The 24,893-nt window shown below is 37.7% G+C and overlaps 2 protein-coding genes across 2 annotated transcripts in view; both read left to right on the top strand.

Moving 5' to 3' along the window:
- The window catches only part of GDAP1 (ganglioside induced differentiation associated protein 1), a 357,570-nt gene that overhangs the window by 214,243 nt on the left and 118,434 nt on the right, over window positions 1–24,893 (top strand). The window lies entirely within an intron of this gene.
- LY96 (lymphocyte antigen 96) lies at window positions 9–12,801 on the top strand. Its single transcript, XM_014053122.2, has 5 exons — window positions 9–2,594; window positions 5,530–5,619; window positions 9,226–9,354; window positions 12,034–12,095; window positions 12,198–12,801. The coding sequence occupies exons 1-5, from the start codon at window positions 2,465–2,467 to the stop codon at window positions 12,279–12,281; spliced, it is 495 nt and encodes a 164-aa protein (XP_013908597.2). The 5' UTR covers window positions 9–2,464; the 3' UTR covers window positions 12,282–12,801.

Below are 24,893 nucleotides of genomic sequence, written 5' to 3'. Positions count from 1 at the left end.
TCTCAACAGAGGGGGAGGGATACAACACCTCTATCTCCTGTTTACAACACAGCCCTTTCAGAAGTTCCAAGAAGATTCCACATCCATTTCCATTTTGATTCACACAATCCTGATAGACCTCCTACAACAATTCCCAGAGAGATTGCTAATGACCAGATGACTGCAAGGAATATAAATCCTCCCGTTCCCCAACCCCTTGGTGCTGCCGCCCCATTCAGTCATAACTGAAGAAGCATCTTGGAAGAGAAGCAAAACATCCAGGGAGAGCCCTGGAGAAACAAAGTCCATTATTACCTGTTGAAAAAGCACTTTTGTGACAATAGCATCTATTTCACAGATGGACCCATACAATCTTCAAAGAATCCTCGCCCACTTCTAAGAACGAGCTCAGTTTTAAGGAGTACATGTTTTTTATTTCTTTATTTTTAAGTGTCTGCCCATTGAGATCATTTTCAGTTTTCCCAAAACGGTATTATTGAGGAAGTTTCAATTCACAATTATGGATAACTAAAGAATGGATGAACTTCACTACAGTGAAGGAAGCATTTTTACCACTAGAGGGACCTGAACCACATTACTGTATGACACCTTTAAATGCAGGCCCCTCTAATGTAGTGCTCAAAAAGCATGCATTGTTAAATAAATTGAGCCATAATTGGCTTAGTACAGTAATAAGAAATGACTGTGGGGCAGAGACTTTTTTTTTCTTTTAAAATAATGTTTTTAAGGGTTACTGTGTTTTTGGATTTGTTGGCACATACTGATTTCAGTAATATTTTTTACGGCTTTGTATAAAATATCACGAGTTCACTACCTCTGGCATAAGTGACAACAGTGGCAAGATTTGTAAGACTGATTAATAAAAATAATGAAAAATATCCTTTGAAGGATGGATTTTGCAAATTACACAGTCTACAGTCTACACAGTCCCATGTCTTCCATTCTACACATTCATGCAAATAGGCAAAACTGCCTATTCCTCTAGTGCACATACAGGTTCCATGATCTTTGACAGTACTTAAGGGATAAGAAGAAATATAGCTTGGTCACAAAGCACAAGTTTTGAATACAAGACTACCAAATAAATCATGTCTCATTCTGACTGGCTTTGTCTAAAATGGTCAGTAAGTAAGGGTACATTTATCAATCCAGTTTAGTCTTCAAAATGATTTCTGTTGCATAGAAAGAATGATTAGTCTTACTCTGAAGAACATTATGGCTATTCCCAACATTTTTATGTATACATCCATATGTCCTGCCTCTGCAATGATCACAGCCAAATATTGTTTGACAATCACTTTCGCGAAAAGAAAGGCTGAAGTAACAGTAATGTATACATAAGAATAGCTAGAAAGATGGCTGTCTAGTTTTTTGGAAGTGTGACACTAACATTTAAATCTAGACAAGAGTACAGGTAGTTCTTTGGCAAACCATAAACATTAGGTTTGATATAATTAATTTTGAGTGCTGAATTGCAATGCATAACTCACTTTTGGCCAGTTGGAATTAAGATAACAGCATCATTTACATACAGCAGGATTGCATTAAAGGTGCATTTAAATGTGCCCTTCAGTTTTGGAGAATGACAAGTATGATCTTGGCTGCTAGACAGTTAACAAATGTGCCATAGCAGCAACCCAAATATGCATCTGCTTAATTCTTATGCTAGCAGGAATGCCCTTGGTGTTGCAGCCTTGCATACAAACCTAATCTTAAACTTGAATTTTTGAGAAGTTTATATATAGCATAAGAAAGACATCCCTGCTAACTTAGATAATATTTGTCTATGATAAAATTCTTGTAGGTATACCATAATTTAGATCATTTCTAGATATAAGATCAAAGTTGATTTTAGCTAACCCCATTATTTTTAGGATCAGAATTTTATTGTATATAAATGTGAACAGGAAGGACAACAGTATTCAATCCAAATTATTCCAACTTTTTTTTTAACTGGCAGGTTTTGATTAGACTTGGTTTGCTTAATTAAATTGCTATTTCTGAGCTTATTAAAGAGGGCCACCATGGGAATAACTAATTAAACTCTAGGTCAGGTTTGTGTAGTTGGGATTATTCCAGCATTTATGTCCCAAAAGGGTCCATTCATGCTTGTAAATGAAGGAAAAGGTTGGTGGTTACATGAGGATAATGCAGTCCAAAATAAAGTTGAATTGAGAAGCCAATATTTCTTGAGAGTCTGCCTCCAGACAGCCATAATCAAATCAAGCTTCGGTGAATAAAGTGATTCCCTCCCTCCCTTTCTCATTTTCCACAAATAAGATTCAAAATATATTGCGTGTCTCCTGTAACAAAAGGCAAAATGTTAAAAGATTTTCAGATAATTGTTTGGCATCATTTAAGATACAACATAGCTATTCCCCTTTAAAAAAAAAATCTCGTTTTGAGGATGACGCAGCGTAACATTCTTCCTCTTTTTAAATGAAGTTACTTCGTTGTTGGCAAGATGGTGTTGAGATATCTACAGTTTTTCCAGCTTGTTGTTATCATTCTTTCTGTTTATGGCTATACCGTGGCACTGGAAAAACAACTGCTTTGTACATCTCCTGACATTGATATTTTATATTCCTATTGTGGTAAGTAAAGAACCACTATGCCTTTGTTTAAGCAGACTTTGCAAATCCTTTCAGATTAGTTTGTCCCTTCTTCGGCTATATGGTTCTGTTTGTTTAAAATAGCCAGAAAATTGTATCCTGGATAATACCTGGAAACAGATCAGAAGAAGGGAGATCATTTTGGGGATGCTACCATTGAGCTCTCATTCTGGTGAACTAGATTTCTCCGTGTGTTTGCTTTTCACTAACCCAGAGCTATTTTATGTACTATCTCTGCTCCATTTTCTTGTTATATGCTTATAAAAAGGTTATGTGTAACTTTAGGTAGAGAGCCAGTTTGGTATAACTTGAAAAGGGTGACAATTTGGTGTAGTGCTTAAGATATCAAGCTAGAAGGCAGGAGACCCAGAGGTTCCAGTCAGTGGTGGGTTTCCCAATTTTTTGCTACCGGTTTGCTCGCTGCTTCTGCGCATGTGCAGAAGTATCCAGGTGGGTGGGCAGAGGCTCCCGCCACCGCTACTACTGGTTCATCCAATCCAGACCAAACAGGGAGCAAACCACCTCTGGGTCCAATCCTGCCTCAAGCACAAAGCTAGCTGGGTGACTTTGAGCCAAGTTCCTCCATTGCCAAATCACTTCCCCAAAACCTTGCCAGGGATTGGTCCAGCAAGGCAATTAACACTGATTCACACAGAAAGAGACAGACACACACACTCTTATAGACACTTGAAAAGCGGTGTCGTCTTCAGTAAAGTGGAATTCTGTTTCTCCAATTGCCCTATTTTTGCAATAAAGTAACGCTGACAAAACTAGCTTTAGTATCATGTACCAGTATGATCTTTACTCATAATGTGATAGCTTACAATCTAGGATGCACAATTTTAATTAGAAAATAGTACAAGTGTGATGCTTTTGAGCTGGGAAATCTCTTCAGTTTGCAAAACTTTACAAGCAATTTAATTTTTAAAATGCAATTTTTAATTACATTAAAATTAATGCTTTAATTTTTTTTCCTTTTTGTTTCTTTAGGTAATTTATCCCCCAGTTAGTCTGAGCCAAGCAACTTCCTCATTTTAAGACTATTGTATATTGCATTGGATTACCACTATGCTCTTCATTACCAATTTCTATTTCACATGCATTTTGCTTTTGATTTAACATCTAGTCTAGTCTAGGCCAAAACTGATTCAGTAAAATGAAAACGGTAATCTGAGGCTTTTTGATTTCAGGTTCTTAGTAAAAAAATATTGCTATTGGTTAGAAAAATGAAACTAATTGTTAGTTAATCGCAACAGATTTTTAAACTTCAAAAGTGAAATTACTTTCTTTTCACCAATCAAGAAGGAAATAGAAAAATGCAGTGCTTAGAAAGACAAAAATTCCACTCTACTTCAAATGTATTTCCAATATTTGGTTCATGGCTAAACTGATGTCAGATCTACACCTATAGGTTTGTTGTCTTATGACTGCAGCCTCACAGAATGATTTTCAGATTTTAAACAGGTATCCCAAGTATTTTACCCTAAGATGCTCTAATTTCCATTATCAGTGTTCTTCTAACTTCTGTAAAAATTTCTATCAAGTAGCTGTGAAGCACAGAAAGTACAATTCTATTTAGATCTATTCTAGGGGTTGACAGTGTCATGGTAACCTTGAATCCATGAACAACCACTGTCATCTTCCTAGTTTGTGTGTGTGTGTGTGTGTGTTTATATTTCCAATTGCTGAACCACCCATGTGTCTCAAAGAGGGTTTTTGGGCAATGTACAATAAAACAAACAATAAATAAAGCAATACAAATGCTCATTGACTTCCAAAATTAAATCATTACCCTTGAAAAGTATCTGAAGCTTCAGCTGATATAGAATGTGGTCACACAAGTAAATTGGGTGCCCAAAGAACGGCACAGATAACATATTGGCTCCACTACAATATCTTCGATATCTGGCAAGAATTTTGGTTTTGGTTTTCAGGTCCCTCCAAAGGATCCTTGGACCAATTTTAGAAAATGTGGTTCTAGTATAAAGCAACATGCCTATATATATATATTTTAAAGTCCACTTTTTAATTAAAATATGTCATCACATCTGATGTAAATATATAAGCATTGCCTGTGATGATGCCATCACAATTGCACCTTCATTTGTGCCTTTCTTCTTTAATGGACACTCTTGGTCCCACTCATTTGCTAATGAGTTCTTTGGAATTTTGTAAATTAGTTTAAATCTTGTGGGAAGATCATAACAATTTCTTCTAATTTAAATAAAATGAACTAATGAATTAATATCACATTTGAACAAGCAGTGGGGACTGAAACACCAAATTTCTACAAGGAGTAGGGAGGCATTTACATTTATTTTACTATTTTTTGTAACTTACAAAGCTGAAAGAGAATTTGTTTAAATATTTGCTTTGGAGCAGAAAATAATACTATATTAAATCTATTTTGGGTGCCACGTGAAAATTGAGATCTATTCAGAAAAGTTCAGCCATTGAATATGGCCTGAGTTGGCATGCCCCAATTTATGAGATGACTTCTTATGACTTATTGGATCGCGTGCTTTGTAGAATATCTTGATAGGTGAGCAAAAATAGAATAATCCCACAAATAATATGGCCCCAAAGATGAGAAACAAGCAAGTTTGAAAACTGCCGAATACTGTGTCTACATAATCCCTGTTGCAATCTCAGCTGTGTCGATTAGCTACAGATGTAGAAGAACTCTTAAACTCTGCATTTCATTTTTATATGATCTGTTTTACTAGATGAAATTGCTATATTATCCTGATTAAGTATTGTCTTGCTAGTTTCTTCCATCCCTGCACAAAGTATTGGTTGGCACTTATTTTCAAAAGTATGTTAGTTGTGTGTTTTAGTAGTCCAACAGGAATGGCCAAAGATTCATGTCATTTTTTAATGATTTATTTTTACTTTACTAAATTTGTTTGCCTCACAGGCTCTGGGAGAGATAACTTCCTCTTTTCAGCGAAGCCATGTTTGTTACGGGGTCGTTCAGAATGGCAGGGCACTATTTTCTGGATTCCAAGTGAGTTTACTGTCTACGTCAGACCACACCAGACTTAATTATTCTCCATTAAAGATGGGCCTTACTTAACAACCCACTTGAAAGGATTACCTGTATAGCAAGAATACCATGCTATTTTTTCCTGTTGCTGGGTTGTATTCAGCAGTGGGATTTACTTACCTTCCTTACCAGTTTGCAAATGTGAGCACACGTAGAAGGTTGTGCATTACCTCGGGATGGGGTGGTGCAGTGGTGGGTTTCTGCCGGTTCGCACCAGCTCGGGAGAACCGGATGGTGAAATTTACCAATCCGTTGAGAGGAGGTTCCACTGGTGGACCTGGAAGTAACTGCCCCGGCCTTGTCACTCGCTCACTCACCCCCGCCCATCTGGAAGCAGCTCCATCACTCGCTTACCCCGCCAGTCAGCACTATCCTAGCCCAATTCTGTGTCAAGTCCCATACCTGGGAGTGGAGTTGGTGAACGGAGAAGCATGGAGAGGTCCAGCGGCACAATCCACGAGACAGCAGCGGCAAGCTCAAGAGTTTTCTCCTGGATTCCTCTCTGTCCTGCCTCCTCCAATCTCCCAAAGTTCTTTCTCCAGAGTGTGATAGCTTTCTACTGGATTCCCCTCTGTCCTGCCTCCTCTGATCTCCCAAAGTTCTTTCCCCAGCGTGTGATAGCTTTCTACTGGATTCCCCTCTGTCCTGCCTTCTCCGATCTCCCTAATTTTGGCCCTTAATCCTCCAGGGTGATGGTCATGTGACTGAGTATGCATGAGTGATGTCAAGTTGTCCATATCCGCCTGGTCACATGACTGCCAAGCCATGCCCATAAAATAGACCACACCCACAGAATAGGTTCTAAAAAAATTGAAACCCACCACTGGGGGGGGGGCAGAGCCTCCCACAGCCACCATTACCGATTCGCCCAAACTGGAAAGAACCGGTTGAATACCACCTCTGGTTGGATCTGACGGTAACTTTCTTTGGGTGGAAAGTGCTTCAGTTTACTCAGGATCAAGCACCAGACTTGGCTGATCTTGGCATCTATTGTAGTGTTTCATTGGATTATATATACAGGTGGTTCTCAACATACAACACTAATGCAGCCTGCTCATTACTGTTGCAAGTAGTGTCAACTGTTAAGTTAGATAGTCTTGCTTAACAATCCCTGCTATCCCTGATGCTATCATTAAACAAATGTGCATGGGCTACCTCATGGGTGAGGGAGGCTGGTCCATAAAGGAGGCAGACAAGCAGCAAAAAGATTTTCAAAGCCAAAAACAGCCTAGCAGGGGAGAAGACCCCAGCTAGATTAGGGCCTAGCACCTCATTTCGATGCCAGAGAGGCTTCCAAACAACCTTCTGAAGGGGATGGGCCTCTGCCCTGATTAGCTGGCATTCAGGAAACGGCAAACCTTTCCTGGCCCTTGCTAGGCTTTGTGGAAGCCAGCTGCCTGCATGCAAAAGTGGCAGCTTCAGGATGAGCTAAATTTAGCAAATGAAGTGGTTAAAGGGGATCAAGATTGGAGGGCATAGGCAGAGAGTTTAATTTCAGCACCTAATTTTTTTGGGGGGGGGCGGGGGGTGATCAACAAGTCTGACCCTCTGAGCTGTTTTTGTTTTCTTTATTGAAGAAATGTGAGTTTTGGGAAGAGGGAAGGGGTTACGTGAGAATAATGTTTTGGGAAGCTGATCCTAAAGCTGCCCCCTTTGCATGATCGGGACAGGACGCTCTGAATGCAGCCACCTTTTCCTCAAGGAATTGTCAGAGCACTGAAAATGGTGTCTGGTTCCAGTAAATATAGCTACCAAGCCCAAGCATTATGGAGTCCTGTCAGGGCGGGATGGGGGAAGAAAGGTGGGGAATGTTACAGCATCCCTGTGGTTGGTTGTAAGGGCAAATTATATCCTCGAGGATATTATATCCTCTGTAAATTTGAAACAGGATGGTATGCAGCTTTTTGGCAGATGGTCTGTTGTACATTTGATCATTAATTGACAGGTGATATTTTGAGAACTACCTGTACACTAATTACTTCAGGAGGACTAACTTTCAGTATTGAATAGCTGTTATTGGAAAGCATGCAAGAGAGTTAAGACTGACAGTGTTTTTTATAAAAAAAAAGTTAAGTGCTGTCAACTACTGCAAAGTTAACATTCATAGAACTCATTGCTAGGTTTCTATATTATAGTGGTCCATATTCATTTCTAAATATGTTTTTAATAGCCATAGCAGTTATCGTAGCTTCACACACAATGCTCAACATATTTCACGGTCACCTTAAATAACAATAGAATATTTGTAGAAGAGAATATCTGTAGCTCAGGGTTGAACTGTGGATCCTTAGTGCTCTCGAAATCTGATTATTTGCTTGCATATATTTCATTGTACCTTACTGAGGTAACATCAGCACTAGTGAATGTGGGGCTTGCTCCCTGTTTATATACTTACATATACTATTAAGGGTATACACTTGCACAAAATATTAATTGACTTATGAAGGTCATGGAAGTGCAAGGAGGTGCTCGTTTGCTCACCTTTCTGTGTTTTTCATATTATGAGCAACATCTCATATGCCTAAGGATTGCTGGGGTATTAGCAATCAAAGCAACCTTGTGCTTGTTCTTTCATATTCATTAAAGTTTTTGGACAGCAATTTCTCCTAAGTGGGAAATATTGGTTCAAACCTTTCATTGTACACATTTAAGTCCTGCTCAGTTTAATGGGCTTATTCTACAATCAATGACTTGAATATACATTGCTGATCTATCAAACAATGTGATTTTTTTTCTTAGACTAGCATGTGAACCTGTTCGTTGCAGTTTGTAATGCATAAATCATGGCTTAGTAGTTTGTAAATAGCAATAGCAATAGCAGTAGACTTATATACCGCTTCATAGGCCTTTCAGGCCTCTCTAAGCGGTTTACAGAGAGTCAGCATATTGCCCCCAACAATCTGGGTCCTCATTTTACCCACCTCGGAAGGATGGAAGGCTGAGTCAACCCTGAGCCGGTGAGATTTGAACCGCTGACCTGCTGATCTAGCAGTAGCCTGCAGTGCTGCATTTAACCACTGCGCCACCTTGGCTCAAGAGAGACACAGGGTATTCTATTGAAAATGATGGTAGGGATAATGTAACATATCTGGAAGCAATTGTTTGAGTTAGAGTGCAAGAGAGAATCTTTAAACCAGAGAAAAAAATTCTAGCTCTTTCTCATGCTGAGTATGTATATTATTTTTTCTCCACTTTTGGTATGTAAAAAACTACTAAGCAACAAGTTCACTTCTCAGTTTGATGGAAGGTCTCTGATTAGTTTCAAATTTCATTACATGAATAATAATGTATAATATGACATAGTAATTGATAAAATATAATAAAGTATTTATCATTCCTCTGGCTTTGTTGTCACCATTTATAAATGTCTGTATAAATATGTTTTCAACTGGTGCCTTCTCCTAGGAAACAAAATGTTTTGTGAAATCCCATGGATTTAAAAAGAATTTTAAAATGATCAAATTTTCACTTTCTTTCTCATACGCATACAAGGAATATGTTATAGACCTATATTATATACTTGCATAGAGACATTATCAATAATCTTTTTGTAACATATTTCTGCAGAGGCTGATTTGACCGTTGTCAATGTACGTGTACTGTTGTTGAATGGGCCTTCCAAAGACTTTAAATGGGAGAGTACTATTTGTCATGGTGTGGATGATGACTATTCATTTTGTGGAACTTTGAAGGGAGGTAAGTATGAATATGCAGTCTTTAATAGACCTATGAAATTTGTTCTGATTCTTGTATTCTATTTATCAAGACTTCCAATATATCCTTTTATGAAGAAAGCAACAGAAAATAATATACCGAGGGTTGACAAACTTCATGTTTTCTAAATTTTATGAAGTGGATTATGTTCACAAAAATGCATACTACCAGTTGGTGGTTCTCAGGATCAAACAGATAAAATTATAGTATAAAATTGTGCTGAATTTCTTACAAAATAATTATGATCCATTGTTAGTAAGGAAAAAGGAAAACAGAAAAATGAAGAAACAATGACCAAACATAGCAAAAACAATGCAATAGTAACCCTCACTAAAAATACAGACCTCAAAAAACAGAATAAGGGAGAAACTGAATAAAACACAATAAAAATGCAAACAAAAAAAGCAATGACCATGATGATTTGCTTAATATTGACAACTAGGAAATGCCAGAACTGCCATCACTAAGTGACATGCTCATGCGGCATTGGGTTTTACAATCATATCACTTAGTGACAGAAATTCCAGCCCCAACTGTTGTGGAAACTGAAGACTATCTCTATGTATATCATTAATAAACATTCCACAAGACTGCTATATTTTGACTAAAATTCTTTTATTTTAACTAAACAATTCTTAATACCTTTAGTAATAGGAAATTATTATTACTATGATTGTTATTGCTGGTATGGTTGTTGTGGGTCAGACCCCAAAGAAATTAAGCACCAAGGAAGATCCTATGATTCTTATAATTAAGAAAGATGTATTAAAGTGACCCCGATAGTTAACAGCATCAAAAACATATCTGGATCTGAGGTGTGGCAAGGTTAGTAGTCCATGGATATCTCTCATACAGATTTGCCATGTGGTTAAGCCCAGGGGTGAGTTCTGGCAGGCACTACTGCTGGTTTGCTTGTGGACGCGCTGTGTGTGCAATAAAAATTGTTCTGTGCATGCGCAGAAGTGAAAAACCAGAGAACGGGTTCAGGGGCGTGGCAGGCCTGGGTCGCTGCTGGTTCCAGTGACCCAGACTGCCAAACCACTACCGGTTTGGAACCCACCACTGATTAAGACACATGGTATCATGCTTTATGATCTCGACACTTAGTGACACCAATCCTGTCCCTACTGCCACTGAAATCTGAGGATGCAAACATGCAATTACAGTCTGATTATTAAATCATATGCTTCACCTAAACCTTATGTGCAGCCAGAGGTGGTATTCTGCCAGTTCTGATCGGTTCTGGCAAACCAGTAGGGGAATTTTGAGTAGTTCGGAGAACTAAAATATACCACCTCTGGCTGGCTCTGCCCCATCTATTCACTGCCTGCAAGTCCCAGCTGATCAGCGTCCCAGCTGATCGGCTGGGTCTTCTGCCGTTGTCCTGCACAGGAGCTGCAAAGTAAGTTAGTGGGGTGGGGAGGGAATGGGAATTTTACAGTATCATCCTTTCCCTCAAGTGGGGTGGAAATGGAGATTTTACAGTATCCTTGCCCGGGAGTGAGGTGAAAATGGAGATTTTACAGTAAAATCCCCCAGGAGTGGGGAGAGAATGGGAATTTTGCAGTATCCTTCCCCTGCCACGCCCACCAAGCCACACCCACCAAGCGACATCCACCAAGCCATGCCATGCCAACAGAATTGGTAGCAAAAATTTTGAATCCCACCACTGGGTGCAGCCTAAAAAAAGTTTTTCACAGACGTTGCTGCCAGATTATATAATTTTAAAGTGGTAGAAATTGGGAAGGTACAATCAGATTATAGTTTGGCATGCAATAGAAAAGAGAAGTAACTAAATTTCTGAAAGTTAATCATATTAATTTTAATGTAATAGGTTTATGAAAAGTAATAGTCCTCGACTTATACACATTTGTTTAGTGACCATTTGAAGTTACAACAGCACTGACCTATAGTTGTTTTTCACACCTACAATAGTTGCGTCCCCAGGGTCACCAGATCAAAATTCAGATGCTTGGCAACTGGCTTGTTTTTATGATGGTTGTAATGTCTCATGGTCATGTGATCACGTTTTTGCAACCTTCTGACAAGGAAAGTCAATTTTGTTGTCAATTCACTTAGCAACTGTGTTGCTAACTTAACAACTGCAGTGATTCACTTAACAATTGTGGCAAGAAAGAATGGGGCCAAGGTCTCTTAACAACTATCTTACTTAGCAGTGGAAATATGCTACAACTATAACATTTTCATTTAAATAAAATCACATTGAGGTTGTGTTCTAGGACCCTCTCACTTTTGGGATTATGAGACCTGTCAATGACCACCCAAAAGTTGTGCACTCCTGCCTAGGAGGTGGTATTATAGAAACCACATACCAACCGCAATAATGTTATGTGTTTCATTATATCATCATGCAGATTGTATAATTTTTCAGTATTTGGGTGATTCTATCATGATGCACCTGGCATCAATTTTCCACAGGGGTGCAGCAGGTAATATAACATTCCATTTGAATGTTGTTGCAAAGCTAAAGCATTGGCAGCCAATTTTTTGTCTTTTATCCTTTGTCATTTGCAATAATTTGTCCAGTTATGCCTCTAAATTTATTTTTGATAGGCCACCTACCGCATGTGTTAAAATGTGGAAAAATAACAGAGTAACTTTTATTTGAGCTAACTCTTGATCACTGTTTCTTTTGTGCAGAAACAATCAATGCAACTGTGAAAATGAGAGGATCGGGGTCAAAGTATCTGCAGTTTTTAAAGGTATACACTTCATAAAATTTGAAACCACAGGCAACCGTTGCTTGAAAATATATAAAAAAGTCTTTCTACAGCTGGTAATTAATTTTTTTCTCTTTGTTATAGGGCGAATTTACTATATTTCTTGAATTATTCACAGGTCTCAAAGAGTTGGTAACTTGTGTGAATTACACATTGATCCTTAAGTAGGGATTACTTTGGAGAGCAGGCTTTGGTAAATCCTCATAGCATTTGATCCTTGAAATTGTGGAATTGTACCATCAATATAATTAGCCAAAAACAAATGTAATATGAAGACAAATATTCATTATATATGAGGCAACATGAAACTTTAATAAAGTGTGTTGCTTGACAAAACTCCAAAACAATCCGTCTATTAAAACTATTTCACAAAGCCATGTTGTTCTTTTGCTTCAAAGAATGAAGTAAGTTGATTTCACTTCCTCTGCTTCAGAACCCTTCCAGACCTCAAAGTTTGCACTAGGAGGACACTGAGGGAAGCCTGTGAACCAAGGGACATTATGGGCCATTGTGAAGAACAAGTGGTGTCTTTTTTCCTTAATGTACTAAATAAAGCACAGAAAACACAGTCTTAACCTAACCTGTGGATTAAATCATCCATGTTGGTAGCCATCACATCAAAAAGATACACTCATGGATATAAAGTTGCAATTAGAAATGTAAGGATAATAAAGTTATAAATGTAAACTACCCTTCATGACTATGTATTAGGACTCCTACTTTTTTTATTCTTGTACATAAAATGTTTTGTTTTGGTATTTCATTCTGTTGGCCAACTAGTGGGGAAGGAAGGGCATAATTTGTAGCACTGCAAGATTTGTTTAAGTTCCTTTCACTAATCCTGGCCAAATTTTACCAAAGCAACTTAAAAGACATCAAAGCCCACTCAAAAATAGAAGGGGAAATATCTTCAGTGGCTATTTGTTTCTAAAAGAGCTTCAACCATCTTGAGAGATCTGTGAAGATGTCAAGATGTTCTCTGAATCTGCAATATTTGCAGAAATGTCTGGAGGTAAGTAAGTGGCTTTAATAAGGCCACACCTGGAATACTGCATCCAGCTTTTCTCACCACACTATGAAAAAGATGTTGAGATTCTAGAAAAAGTGCAGAGAAGAGCAACAAGGATGGCTAGAGGCTAAAATGTATGACGAACAGTTGCAAGAACTGAACATGGCTAGTCTGGTGAAAAGAAAGACTAGGGATGACATGATAGCAGTATTCCAATATTTGAGGGTCAGTCACAGAGAGGAGGGGGACAGCCTATTTTCCAAAGCATCAGAAGGGCAGACAAGGAACAATGGATGAAAACTTTATCAAGAAAAGATTCAAGCTAGAAATAAGGAGAAATTTTCTAACAATGAGAACAACCAACCAATGGAACAGCTTGCCCTCAGAAGTTGTGGATGTTTCATCATTGGGGGCTTTCAAGAATAGACTGAACACTCATCAAGAATGGTATTGGGTCACCTGCTTGAGCAGCGGGTTGGACTAGATGATCTGCAAGATTCCTTCCAACTCCTTTTTTATTTTGTTATTATTCAGGTGGATCAAGGATCAAAAAAGTCAACATGGCAGATGTGGCTGCACGATGAAGACTATTTTAACATTTTGGCCAGACCCATTATCCAACAATTGCTCCTGAATATTTGCAAAAGATAATAGCAAAACTGGAAAGGAGTGAGGGAAGGAGATTTAGTGGGCACAACTTTCACCGAGACAAACCTTACATTATTTCAGGAAATGTTCAGTGGCCTGTAGTCAAATATAAAGTCAGTCTTAAAGTGATTTGAGGCTAACATAACATTATCTGATGAAATACTTTCAAACATGGGGCAGATGGTGGGCCAGGCAGTGGATTTCAGATGATCTAAAAGCAGCAATAACTTGATATTTGCAAGAAGAGACTGAGCTTCTCAAAACTAAAATGAACATCCACAGAATGAACTCACTGGTAGGAGGATGAGCTGTCTGTTATTGGAGATAATCCACTGAATCAGAGAATTGGGCATTGTGAGAATTTATATCATTTGTGTGATAGTGTCACAACAAAGGTTGTAAATTAATGCAAATATTGTAATTTATCTGCAGAATAACATCATTATGCAAATGAGATAAATCACAGCAGAAATTGAGTCCACACTATGTCAAGCACATTGCTTCATTACTGCTTTAAAAAAATTAAGACCCTATTTGCAGTGTGGATTTTAAAACATTTTGAGATTCACTTTTCTGTTGCGATAGTGAGCTACTACGGTGCACTTAGATTAAATACTGTATACCACATCTGAGACTAGTTGCTCTCTTAATGTTCTCACAAAATTGCAACAAAGCTAAAATTACTTACTAGTTTTAAGGGGCATAAGCAGCTCCTTCAAAATATTTTTCCCTCCTCTGGGGCTTCTTGGGGGATGGAATGATGGGCTGAAGATATCTCCACAAAAATGGAGCTGATAGCTTCAACAAATAATAAAGAACCTGTGAATAGACAGACTGTTCAGAACCTTTTCCATCAAGGAGAGAATGGGAGATTATCCACATATGCTCCTGATTGCTCTGCCTCATGAGGAAACGACCAGATGGGGAACTTGGGGGATATGATGGAAATAACAATCTTGCTTGCAAACACAATTGGTGCCTTGTAAAGGACACTAAGTTCCCTAATCTAACGTTATAATCATTTTCAAGAATTACTAAATTGTCGTTTTTAAGCTGTTCAAAAAAAGAAGTTTGAAAATGCCAGGTGAGTTTATACTTTCAATCTTAAATGAAAGAAAATCATAAGCTTAAGAATTTAAAGAATTTGAAATTATCAAAAAAATTAAATAAGATTTTGATTTTAGAAAGCTATAAATGGAAAGGCAGGGGTCCCAAGCCTCAGGCTGCAGCCCATTACGAGGCCACATCCCATTTGGAACCAGCCCAAGCAAAGGGCGGGCAAGTGTCTGCGCAGCTCCACTTGTGTGAGTGGTGAGCGCTCGCATGCAAAGCTCAATTTGCACTTGCAGCGGGCACTCACACTCAAAACTCCATTTGCACTTGTGATAGTCCCTTGTGCCTCTTCTTGTGCAAATATAGTTGTACACACAAGCATGCACCTGTGCCACTTCCATGTAACAATCACTTCTCCCCCCCCCGCCCCCCTGTTAGTTAGGTTGGGGCCTGCTAGATTAAGGTACTAGATAAATTTAGAATATAGAAACTTTTTACCAAAAGATTTTGAAATTAATTATAAAGAACAAATGCTTTTTATAGAAAACAAATATGTTTTGTTTTTTTGCAAAACATAGTAAAACTAAATAAATAATGTTATGATTTTAAAAATTAGACACTAGAGGGGGTTAAAGATTCTAGGCAGTGGGAAAAACACTAGCCTGCATTTTGTATTAATTAATGGAATCTACAAAATAATGCAAATCATTATAACATTGAAAATAGTACCAGAGACATTTGAAGAATGGAGCCAAAACTAAGTAGCCACAACATCAGTCATGACATCTGCCTCTATAAATAATTGTGTTCAAAAAATGTTACTGAAGAAATAACAGATATGAAACAAATTTTGTCTGATAAGATAGAGATGGTATTAAAATTTGAATTTCAAGTGACAGGGCAAAGTAATAACATGGAAAAGGATGTCTCTAAATATACAAAAGAAACTGGCTAATGTTTTAAAAATCAAAAGGAAAATACAAAATGATTAAGAAAGTGAGCTAGTTAATTTTTTAATGGAATTACCAAAGAGGTTTGTAAAAGACTTGAAGACCTCTGCAATGGGATAAAGAAGAAAATAAAAATAAAATCTTAGGGCAATATTTGAATGAACTAAAGATTAAGTTGAATATAAAGTTGATTATTTGATCAAGGTTGAAACAATATATGTTCTTACTTCTGGCAACCCTTTATGGACTTTCTGCTGTAAAATGATATTTTATTGATTTGCCAATAGATAAAAGATGGGATATGGGATGAGGAAATCATTGTTTGTAACCTTAGAAGGGATAATGAGTAATTAAATATGTTGATATTTGTTGTAATGTTGGATATTCTTTAAGTATTATTATATTCTTATTTTTCTCTCTTTTTCTCTTTTTTTCTTGCACTTTCTACTCTTTATGTTTAGTTTGTAAGAGATTATACTTTAAACTATTATAATCAAGACTATTAATATAAGTTATTGTTTTCCCTGTTTCATCCACCTCACAGCTGCAGGCAACATTTCTAATTGTGTGTTGCATTCACTTTTTAACTGGCTATTGAATGGATAAACCTGTCTTTCACAATGCTTAAGGAAGTTTTTTTAAAAAGACATAATTTCAAGATACTTTAGTTAAATTTCATCCCAGAAGAATAGGCATGTTTTGCTCATTGCTGGGGGCACGTTGCATATCCAACAGTTTGGTAGGGTACAGAATTCATAAATCAAGCCTACCAAACATTGGATATAAAACCCCGACTATTTCAAAAAATATTCTTTTGAACTTTACTTATTTTTCTGAAAAATGCTAGGAATGTTCATCACCACGAACACAGTGCCATTGAACGAGTGTATAATGCTAATATTATCAGGAGTTTCATTTTCCAGCCATTTATGGAAAACTTCAAGAGGAATTATTGGCATTCCTCTTCATGGCTCTCTCTCCCCATGAACAGAAGGAGCAATCTGTGAGGTGCTCAACATAGAAGTGCCTAAGAAAAAAAATAGTACTTGTGTGAAAATGAATAGTCCTTTTTATTTGGAAAGAAAACAAAGGGAATGAGGGTGAAGGCAGAAAATTAAGGCTTAGTCAATGAAGACAAGATAGTCCTTCTCTACTAAGTAAACTTAAGTGGCCATTGTTTCACCTTCTGAAATGACAGAAGGTGAATGGTTGAAAATCTCAGTCCTTTCTTCTAGAAACCCTCTGGGTTGTCCTTGTTCTTCATACAGGGCTCAATTTCTTACTTTGGTGTGCAGCTAAAGGGTTGCTACTGCCATTACATTTTTTTTCCATACAGTGACTCATCTGGTGATTTCTCCACCAATGACATCCTGTGAGATTCACTCAAATCAAAATTACATTTTTTAAAAAAAGTCCCATATTAAAACGTAAAGGAAAATATAAGGCTTTGAGTAGACTGTAATATTATGCTTGTCTTTTCCTAATTTAGAGACTTCTCAGCTACAAAGAGGTTCCAGTTACATAAAAACTAGTACTGAGCTTATATAGATAAAATAAATACAATAGCAAAGGTGTTTTCCTCTGATTTTAGCCTCACTTCACTTGATACTCTTACCACACACTTTCCAAACAATACCCTAATTGTGTGCTACTCCACAACATTCATGCCAGTTCCCTAATTTGAGGGGCTGATTGTGGTACCCCAAAGTGGGGGGAGAAATCCTAATTTTTAGCAGAGTATAATACATTTATCTAATGACAAGCTGGAGCAAAGCATGTTTCTGCAGGCATGCAGATGGAAAATCACAACATTCCATCCTGTTCTGCTTGGGGAAAAAAGCAGAAGTTGGCAATTAATTTCATTTATTCAGTGTTTCATGTGTCACAGTACAAAAGGATGAGAACAAAAGGGCATTGTCTCAAAGTACAAGGAAGCACTGATGCTCTTTGTGTGTGTTTTCCAGCAGCACAGGGGTGGCTGTACCAGAGTGAAAGGTGGGGCTCATTTTTGCATATTCTTATTTCACAGCTAGGTGGTTTCCATTAAATAATCTTTTAAGAAATATTATGAGGGTTTTTTTTTCATGACACAAAAAAGAGTCCTAGGATATCTGAGAGATTTATTAGCCATAAGCTTTTAGGACTGCATCCCAGTCTGTAGGATGAATAACATGTTATCTTCAGCTGACAGATATATGGCATAACAACAATGAGCAGAAGTCAAAGGGGCATGAAAACAAGAAGTACAAATCTATCATATTCTATACGATGTTCAAATGTACATGTGGTACCGTATGTGAGTAGAATATATCCTGCTCTCAGATTTAACTGTGTGTAAGAACGGTTTGGAAAATTACCTCACCTTGCCCTTGTGAAGCCAAACTCCCATTCACACAGAAGCAGGATATTTGGACTAGCTCCAGTTCAGATTTTTGGTGCACAATGGCTTCCCTTCCCCCATCAACCCTTGCTGATTTTATATACAATAAGTAAATTATTGTATAATCTATTAATTAATACTGACTCATCCGATTGACACAAATGTTATCACACAGCATTTTAAAACTCTGATTTTAAATTTATGTTTATATTATCCAAGTACGAAATAGAAAGGCAGGTTAAAATATTTTAAACTTTAAATAAAGCGGTTAACAAGCAATTCCTGAATGCTTAGAATAGGAAGTATGCAAGCCCAGTGTCCTTTTTTGTCTTCTAAATGGCTGCCTCACCTAGCCAATCAAAGTAGCCAGAAGAGGGTTATTGATGAAGACTATGGGGATGGGGAAGGGCAGAAAATTCTAGACACTTTGTTAGGTTCTTCACACTCAAAAGAATCTTCATCACAGCATAACACATGATCCCAATTTATTTATTTGCCACAGCGGTCTCTGCCCAACTAATATTCAAACCAGAGCAGAAATAAATGATGTTATCCACAAGAAAAATGAAAAATACACCCAGTAAGCAAGCATTATGGCCTACCTATCATTCCCCTCAGTGTAACTGTTGCTTCAAGGCCTGAAGTCTGAGCTAGCAGATTTTCAACTGAAACCCACTGTTGCTCAGCCAGATCTCAATAATACATGCCTAATCTCCATGTACATGTGTCACCATATAATGCATTCTCTTATTCCAAGCATACCAAATGGCAATCAGAAGCAACCAGAATCCAAGACTTCCAATAATTAGGCCATCAAGACCCAGAACCAGGCAACTGTCAGCAGCTTTAGGTAGACTAGAGCAGGAAATCAAGTTCATACAAAGACTTTACTGAAATTGGCTGTAGTAACAGAATCTTACAAGTCTGACTGTACTAAACTCACAACTCATCCCACCCCCATATCCCAGTGAATCAGCACCTGCCTGAGCTGCTTCCAAATATTGTGTTTCTCAGAACTTAAAAAATGTTTTGGTCCCCTTTCCCCAGATAATGATGTATATTATATACTTTTACACATTTATACATAAAACAATGTTAACGCTCTAAATATTTTTACCATTTAAAATTTTTCTCTATTCTTATTTTATTGTATTGTGAGCCAACCAGAGTCACTTTGTGAGTGAGATGGGCCAGCATATAAATTTAATAAATAAATAACCTGTATATTTCTGTCAAGGTCATTTTCCTTAATGCCTGTAGCAGAAGTGGGGAAACTATGGCCCTTTTATGACTTGTGGACTTCAACTCCCAGAATTCTGGGAGTAGAAGTCCACAAATCGTAAAGAGTTCCTCACCTCTGGTCTATAGTGATAGTTCTAGAAAAGAGGACCTGCACCATGCATCTATATACATATATTCCCCCCTTCATCTGCAACAAGTTATTCAGCATTCTTACCCCCCTCTATTTCTCATCAAGATTTGGATTTGCATCACCATTGCCATCTTCTCAGAGATTAGCCCCAACTTCTATTCTCTTCCACCTTCATATGCCCTTTGTCTTCACTCATCCCATCAGCATCAGTTGTCATTTTGAGGATTTTACTCTATTCTACTATCCTATCTTACCTAATACATTTCTAATGGATTCATGTGCTTCCCATCAGCATCAGTTGTCATTTTGAGGATTTTACTCTATTCCACTATCCTATCTTACCTAATACATTTCTAATGGATTCATGTGCTTCCCATCAGCGTCAGTTGTCATTTTGAGGATTTTACTCTATTCCACTGTCCTATCTTACCTAATACATTTCTAATGGATTCATGTGCTTCCCAGAAATTTTCTCCAATATTATATGCATTTAAATATCCACCAGTTAGTGGACTTTTCATACATTATACAATGCCCAATGGATAAAATGGAATAATAAAACAAAAGAAAGTTGCTGTAGAACAATTTTTAAAAACTATTTTTTAAAAGTATTTTCATGTTGTGATTAATGAAATAATACCAAAATGATGCTTATGCATCATGATATCATTCAAATGACATTATTAAATAACGGCATCATGACCTTTAATGCAAATATGTAAGTTATATCATTTGTGTGATGGCCAAATAATGCACTTATCTTTATTTCCCTAGCTCTACCATGGATGTCAGGTTTTCACAGCACTGGAAAGATAAGAACATATGAGTCCTTCTGAGAACCAATTTATATAAGTAAAATATGTGATTGAAAATAGTTCATGGTAAAGGTCTTACAGTGAAAACAACATCAGCTGATAATTTTAGCACTTCTAAGTTTTAAAAATGCTAGTTTTATACTTTATAGTTCACTCAAACAATTATAGCCTGTTTACACATTGTAGTTAAACACATCTTAGTTAGCATGATGTATACTGTAAGCTATTGGAAGGGACCTCTGTTGGTGGCATTGTTAGAATCTATCAGGGTTTCCAGGAGTAGAAATCTGATCATCTGAATGTCTGAATGTTATATGTTGGTTAGATCAGATGGGTTATTGGTGACTAACCAAATGAAATTGCTATTACTGTACTTCTTTGGATTCTGATCACATAATGTTCTTAGCTTTAAAGTTGCATTTTAACTTGTAGCCACCAGGCTGTGATGTGCTTCACTGTTTGAAAAAGGTTATTCAATCACCATTATTCTGTAGACACTGAAAAATGCAAGTTAAGAAATTAATTTGAAAATTAATCCATGATATGTAGTATATGATATAGTTGTATTAGTTGACCTTAATGTCAAATCTGTTGCTTGAATATACTGTATAAATCCCTTTGTCTTACTGTTCAAGAAAGAATAGTAAAAAAAAAAAGAATTAAGCAGAGCAGTGTAATGACAAACAGGCTACTTACTTACTTACTTATTTTAATAATTAAATTTATATAGCTGCCCATCTCACTACTTGTATTGATTATATGATAATGTTTGCCAATCTTAAGAATTAGTTATTCCTTCTTTTATACACACACAGTGATTGCCTCTGTGATGTGGGGAAACTGGGAACCAGAGTTTTATGTGTAATGCAGTCTGGCCTTATCTCCAAAATGAAAATTACTATTCCCAAATTTTGTGGCTTGATTCGTTACCAGGACTGAAATGATTCATAACATGTTCCATAGATTTCATTAAATGCTGGTGGGAGGCACCATCCTGCATTTTCTCTCTTGAGTCATTGAGTATTGGAAACATCTGCTGGATTCATACAACTGAATAATTTCAGTCAAAAAACGAGCAAGGGAAATCAGTCATTCCAGATTTCATAACGTGCAAGTTGTTCTTTACAACCTTATGTCACACCAGTGTTCTAATGGGGCTATGTGAAAGTCGGCTATATATTCACTGCCTTCTGCTCCTTGATAAAAATACTCCTGCTGTAATTGTGGGTCATTCAAGGTAACTGGATTTGAACATCTGAGAAGTTCCATATATAAGAACAAGGAGCTAGTGGGAGAGGGGAAACTGGGTTGCCTCTGAACACGGGGAACTAATCAAAATGTTCCTGTAGAATCTTTGGGCAAGAGATGCTTGTAATATTTGTGGAAACTAGATCTTCATACCAAACATAGGATGGATAGATGTAAAAGATGACAGGGCTTCTGCACCTTTAATAGGCATGTAGAAGAGAGGAATTCAAGCAATCTAAGCCTACTGAAATCTCCTCTTGTCCTAGGCTGTTAGTAAGAGAAGGGAAATTCTTTTGCATATTGCCAAATGCTTTGGAATTAAGCAAGCTCATGAAAAAGATGCAACACAGCCAGACTAAGAAAAGGTGAAAACGTCACAGAATCCTCTATACCGTGACTAATGCAACCAAAAGGAAACTCCCCTCTCCTGCCCCATCCCAAGCATGACAAGAAAGGCAGGCCAAATAATAAAAGCAATAAATCTATTTCTCTCTTCTCAGATTAACATCTATCCTGTATGTCAAATATCTTGCAGATAAAACTGCTCTGCAGTTGACTCAGAACCATCAACAGACTATTACAACCACACGATATTACAGTAGCAGACTAACTAAAGGTCTCCAAAACACCCTAAGTAAGCTGAAAGACCCAGCAGTCCCAGAAGAAAAAGCAGGTATCATCTACAATATACATTGTAAGGACTGTAACAGTTATTATGTTGGACAAACAGGCAGAAGATTAGCAAATTGCATTTATGAATATCAACTTGCAATCAGAAGACCTGATGAAAACTTGTTAACTTAAGAACAAATGGATGGGCTCAACCATAGTTTCAACTGGGAAACTGTGAGCATCCTAGATCAAGCCAAGGCCAAGACATCAGAATTCCTGGAGGCTTGGAACATAGACAAATTGGCCATCAATGGGCACACAGAGATAAACAAGATCTACATACCACTCAAAAGAGACAATCAAAAAGCCTGAAAGAAAACAAAAAGGCCAAAACACCTCCTCCCAAGCAATGAACACCCACATGAACAGAGAATAATACCAATATTAAACCAACAATCAAGAAGTAAACAATATCTTAATCAAGAAACTACCAACTCAGACTAACAAGCTAACAGTATGCAGCCTAATCAAGGAACCACCAGGAACACTCCCACTCCCACTCCCACTGACAGTGCAAGCCACTAGTACAGTGATGGCTAACCTTTTCCAGACTGAGTGCCCAAAGTGCATGTGTGTGTGTGTGAATGCATGCGTGCGCACCCGAACCCCCAAAATGCAATGTGCATGAGGCCCATGCATGTGCCCTGCCCTCATGCCTGCATTCTGCCCCTGCACATGCCCCTCCCCCCACGCATGTGTGTGCGGCCCTCGAATGTGCTCCGCCTCCACACATGTGCGTGCCTCGCACACACCTTGCACCCTGCACATGTGCATGCAGCCCTCCACATGTGCCCCACCCCATGCATGCACACATGCCCCTGCACCTTGCCCCCTGCGCATGCGTGGCAGAGACCCAATGACCAGTTGGCTGGCAGGAGGCTCATGTGCATACACAGCAAAGCTGAACTGGGGCCATGGTTTACTTGCCCACAAAGAGGGCGTTGTGTGCTACCTGTGGCACCCATGCCATAGGTTCGCTATCATGGCACTAGTCTATAAAAATAAGAGCAAATCCCACTCCCCAGTGATGATGTCATCTAGTTTGGTAATGAAACATCTGTAAGAAAATCATCAAACTCAGAGAGCATCAAGGGAGCATCAAAACCCCACAGTTCAACCCTGAGCTACAAATATTTTCCTCAATTGGAGCTGACTTAGTGTAAACATGCAAAGCAAAGTATGGGCAGCCTCACATTTTTTTAGGTCTTTATGTATAGCAGGAAAAACATCTGCTCTCATTTTATGTGGCTGACATTACTTTTCATGCACAGATTGAAAAAAAGGGGAAGCTCAATTGATTCTTCTACAAAAGATCTGTTTTCCTACTTTCACAAAGTTTCTCACAAAGTGTTTGTTCTCTTCATATCTCTGACTTACCCAGGTCAGATTGATCCATGCTTATTCTTGGAGAAATCAAGAAAGCTGTGTATAGTAACCATAAAACACCATTATTTGGAAAGCTATTACTGGCAAAATCAAAATGTATGTTAAATAATTAATTACAGCTTTAACAAACTAGATGAATGTGTATTTTGCAAGCCTGGAATATTGCAATACATTAATCATATCCTTGAGATATAGATATTTCCTCTCATCTCCAAATCACAGAAAGACCAGGAAAAAATTCCTCTCTGATTCATTTCATATTTTATGAAGTCCTTTCAGTTTTAAAAAGAGAGAGGTGTTCAATTCATTGACATGGGAAGGCAGAGTTATTGGTGAGTTCATTCATGTCTCTTCTTTTTTCTCTAAAATTGAAACACAAAAACTGTAGAATTTTTTAGGAACTCAGACACTCAGAAACAATTTGTTATGAATTAATTCATATTAGCTTGGAAACTGAACCATATTGTACAGAGAGGTTCAGAGATCACACACATAGGTTCAGACATGCCAGTCACAGACAAAGTAGCCAGTAGACAAAGTAGGTTAGTCTGATGCATAAAATGTATTAAAATATTATATAAACCCAGACGGTATCATTCAGAGCCTAAGCACTGTGGTGTAATGTTTGTACGCAAAGATATATGCAGGATATCTTTTTCGTACAAGTATTTGTTAAGTTCAGTAGGTGGTGATTGATATTATAAATGCATCTGATTTTGATAGCCATACCACTAGTAATAAAAAGCTATTGCTATCTAGATATCATGCAATTTACATTTGTATGTTTTGCGCACTGTTCATAGATCCCCAATCCAGCCTGCAAGATTTAGCATAACAGTCTCTAATTGAGAATATTTTCTGATCATGGACGGCTAGACTACAAAGCATCCAACATACCAGACATACTTTACATATTGTATTATGAGACAGCTGCATAGTCACCATTTCTGTCTGCTAAACAGGCAGTGCAAATAGATGTACAGGCACTGGGAATCAATAAAATGCTGAATGCATCTTCTACTCCCTTGTATTTTATAAGAAGAACGCTCAATAGAGGGTGTGTTTAATGTGCCTGCAACTTTAAAAGCAATACTACAGTTCTGTTGGAGACTGGAGATTTAAATGGACATAGACATGGTTCCCTGTTCTGTTTTGTGAGGCGAGGCAAGGCGTGCCATAGGGTCATCATCATGGCTCTATTTGTTAATTTTTGTTTGATATCATTCAGAATAAACATTTTCCCAAGG

This window comes from Thamnophis sirtalis, unplaced genomic scaffold, assembly GCF_051295495.1.
Source record: "Thamnophis sirtalis isolate CommonGarterSnake01/CBP01778 unplaced genomic scaffold, rThaSir2_p1.2 scaffold_2, whole genome shotgun sequence".
Taxonomy (NCBI): Eukaryota; Metazoa; Chordata; class Lepidosauria; order Squamata; family Natricidae; genus Thamnophis; species Thamnophis sirtalis.
The sequence above is the reverse complement of the archived record's forward strand: the minus strand, read 5'-3'. Positions and strand labels throughout refer to the sequence as shown.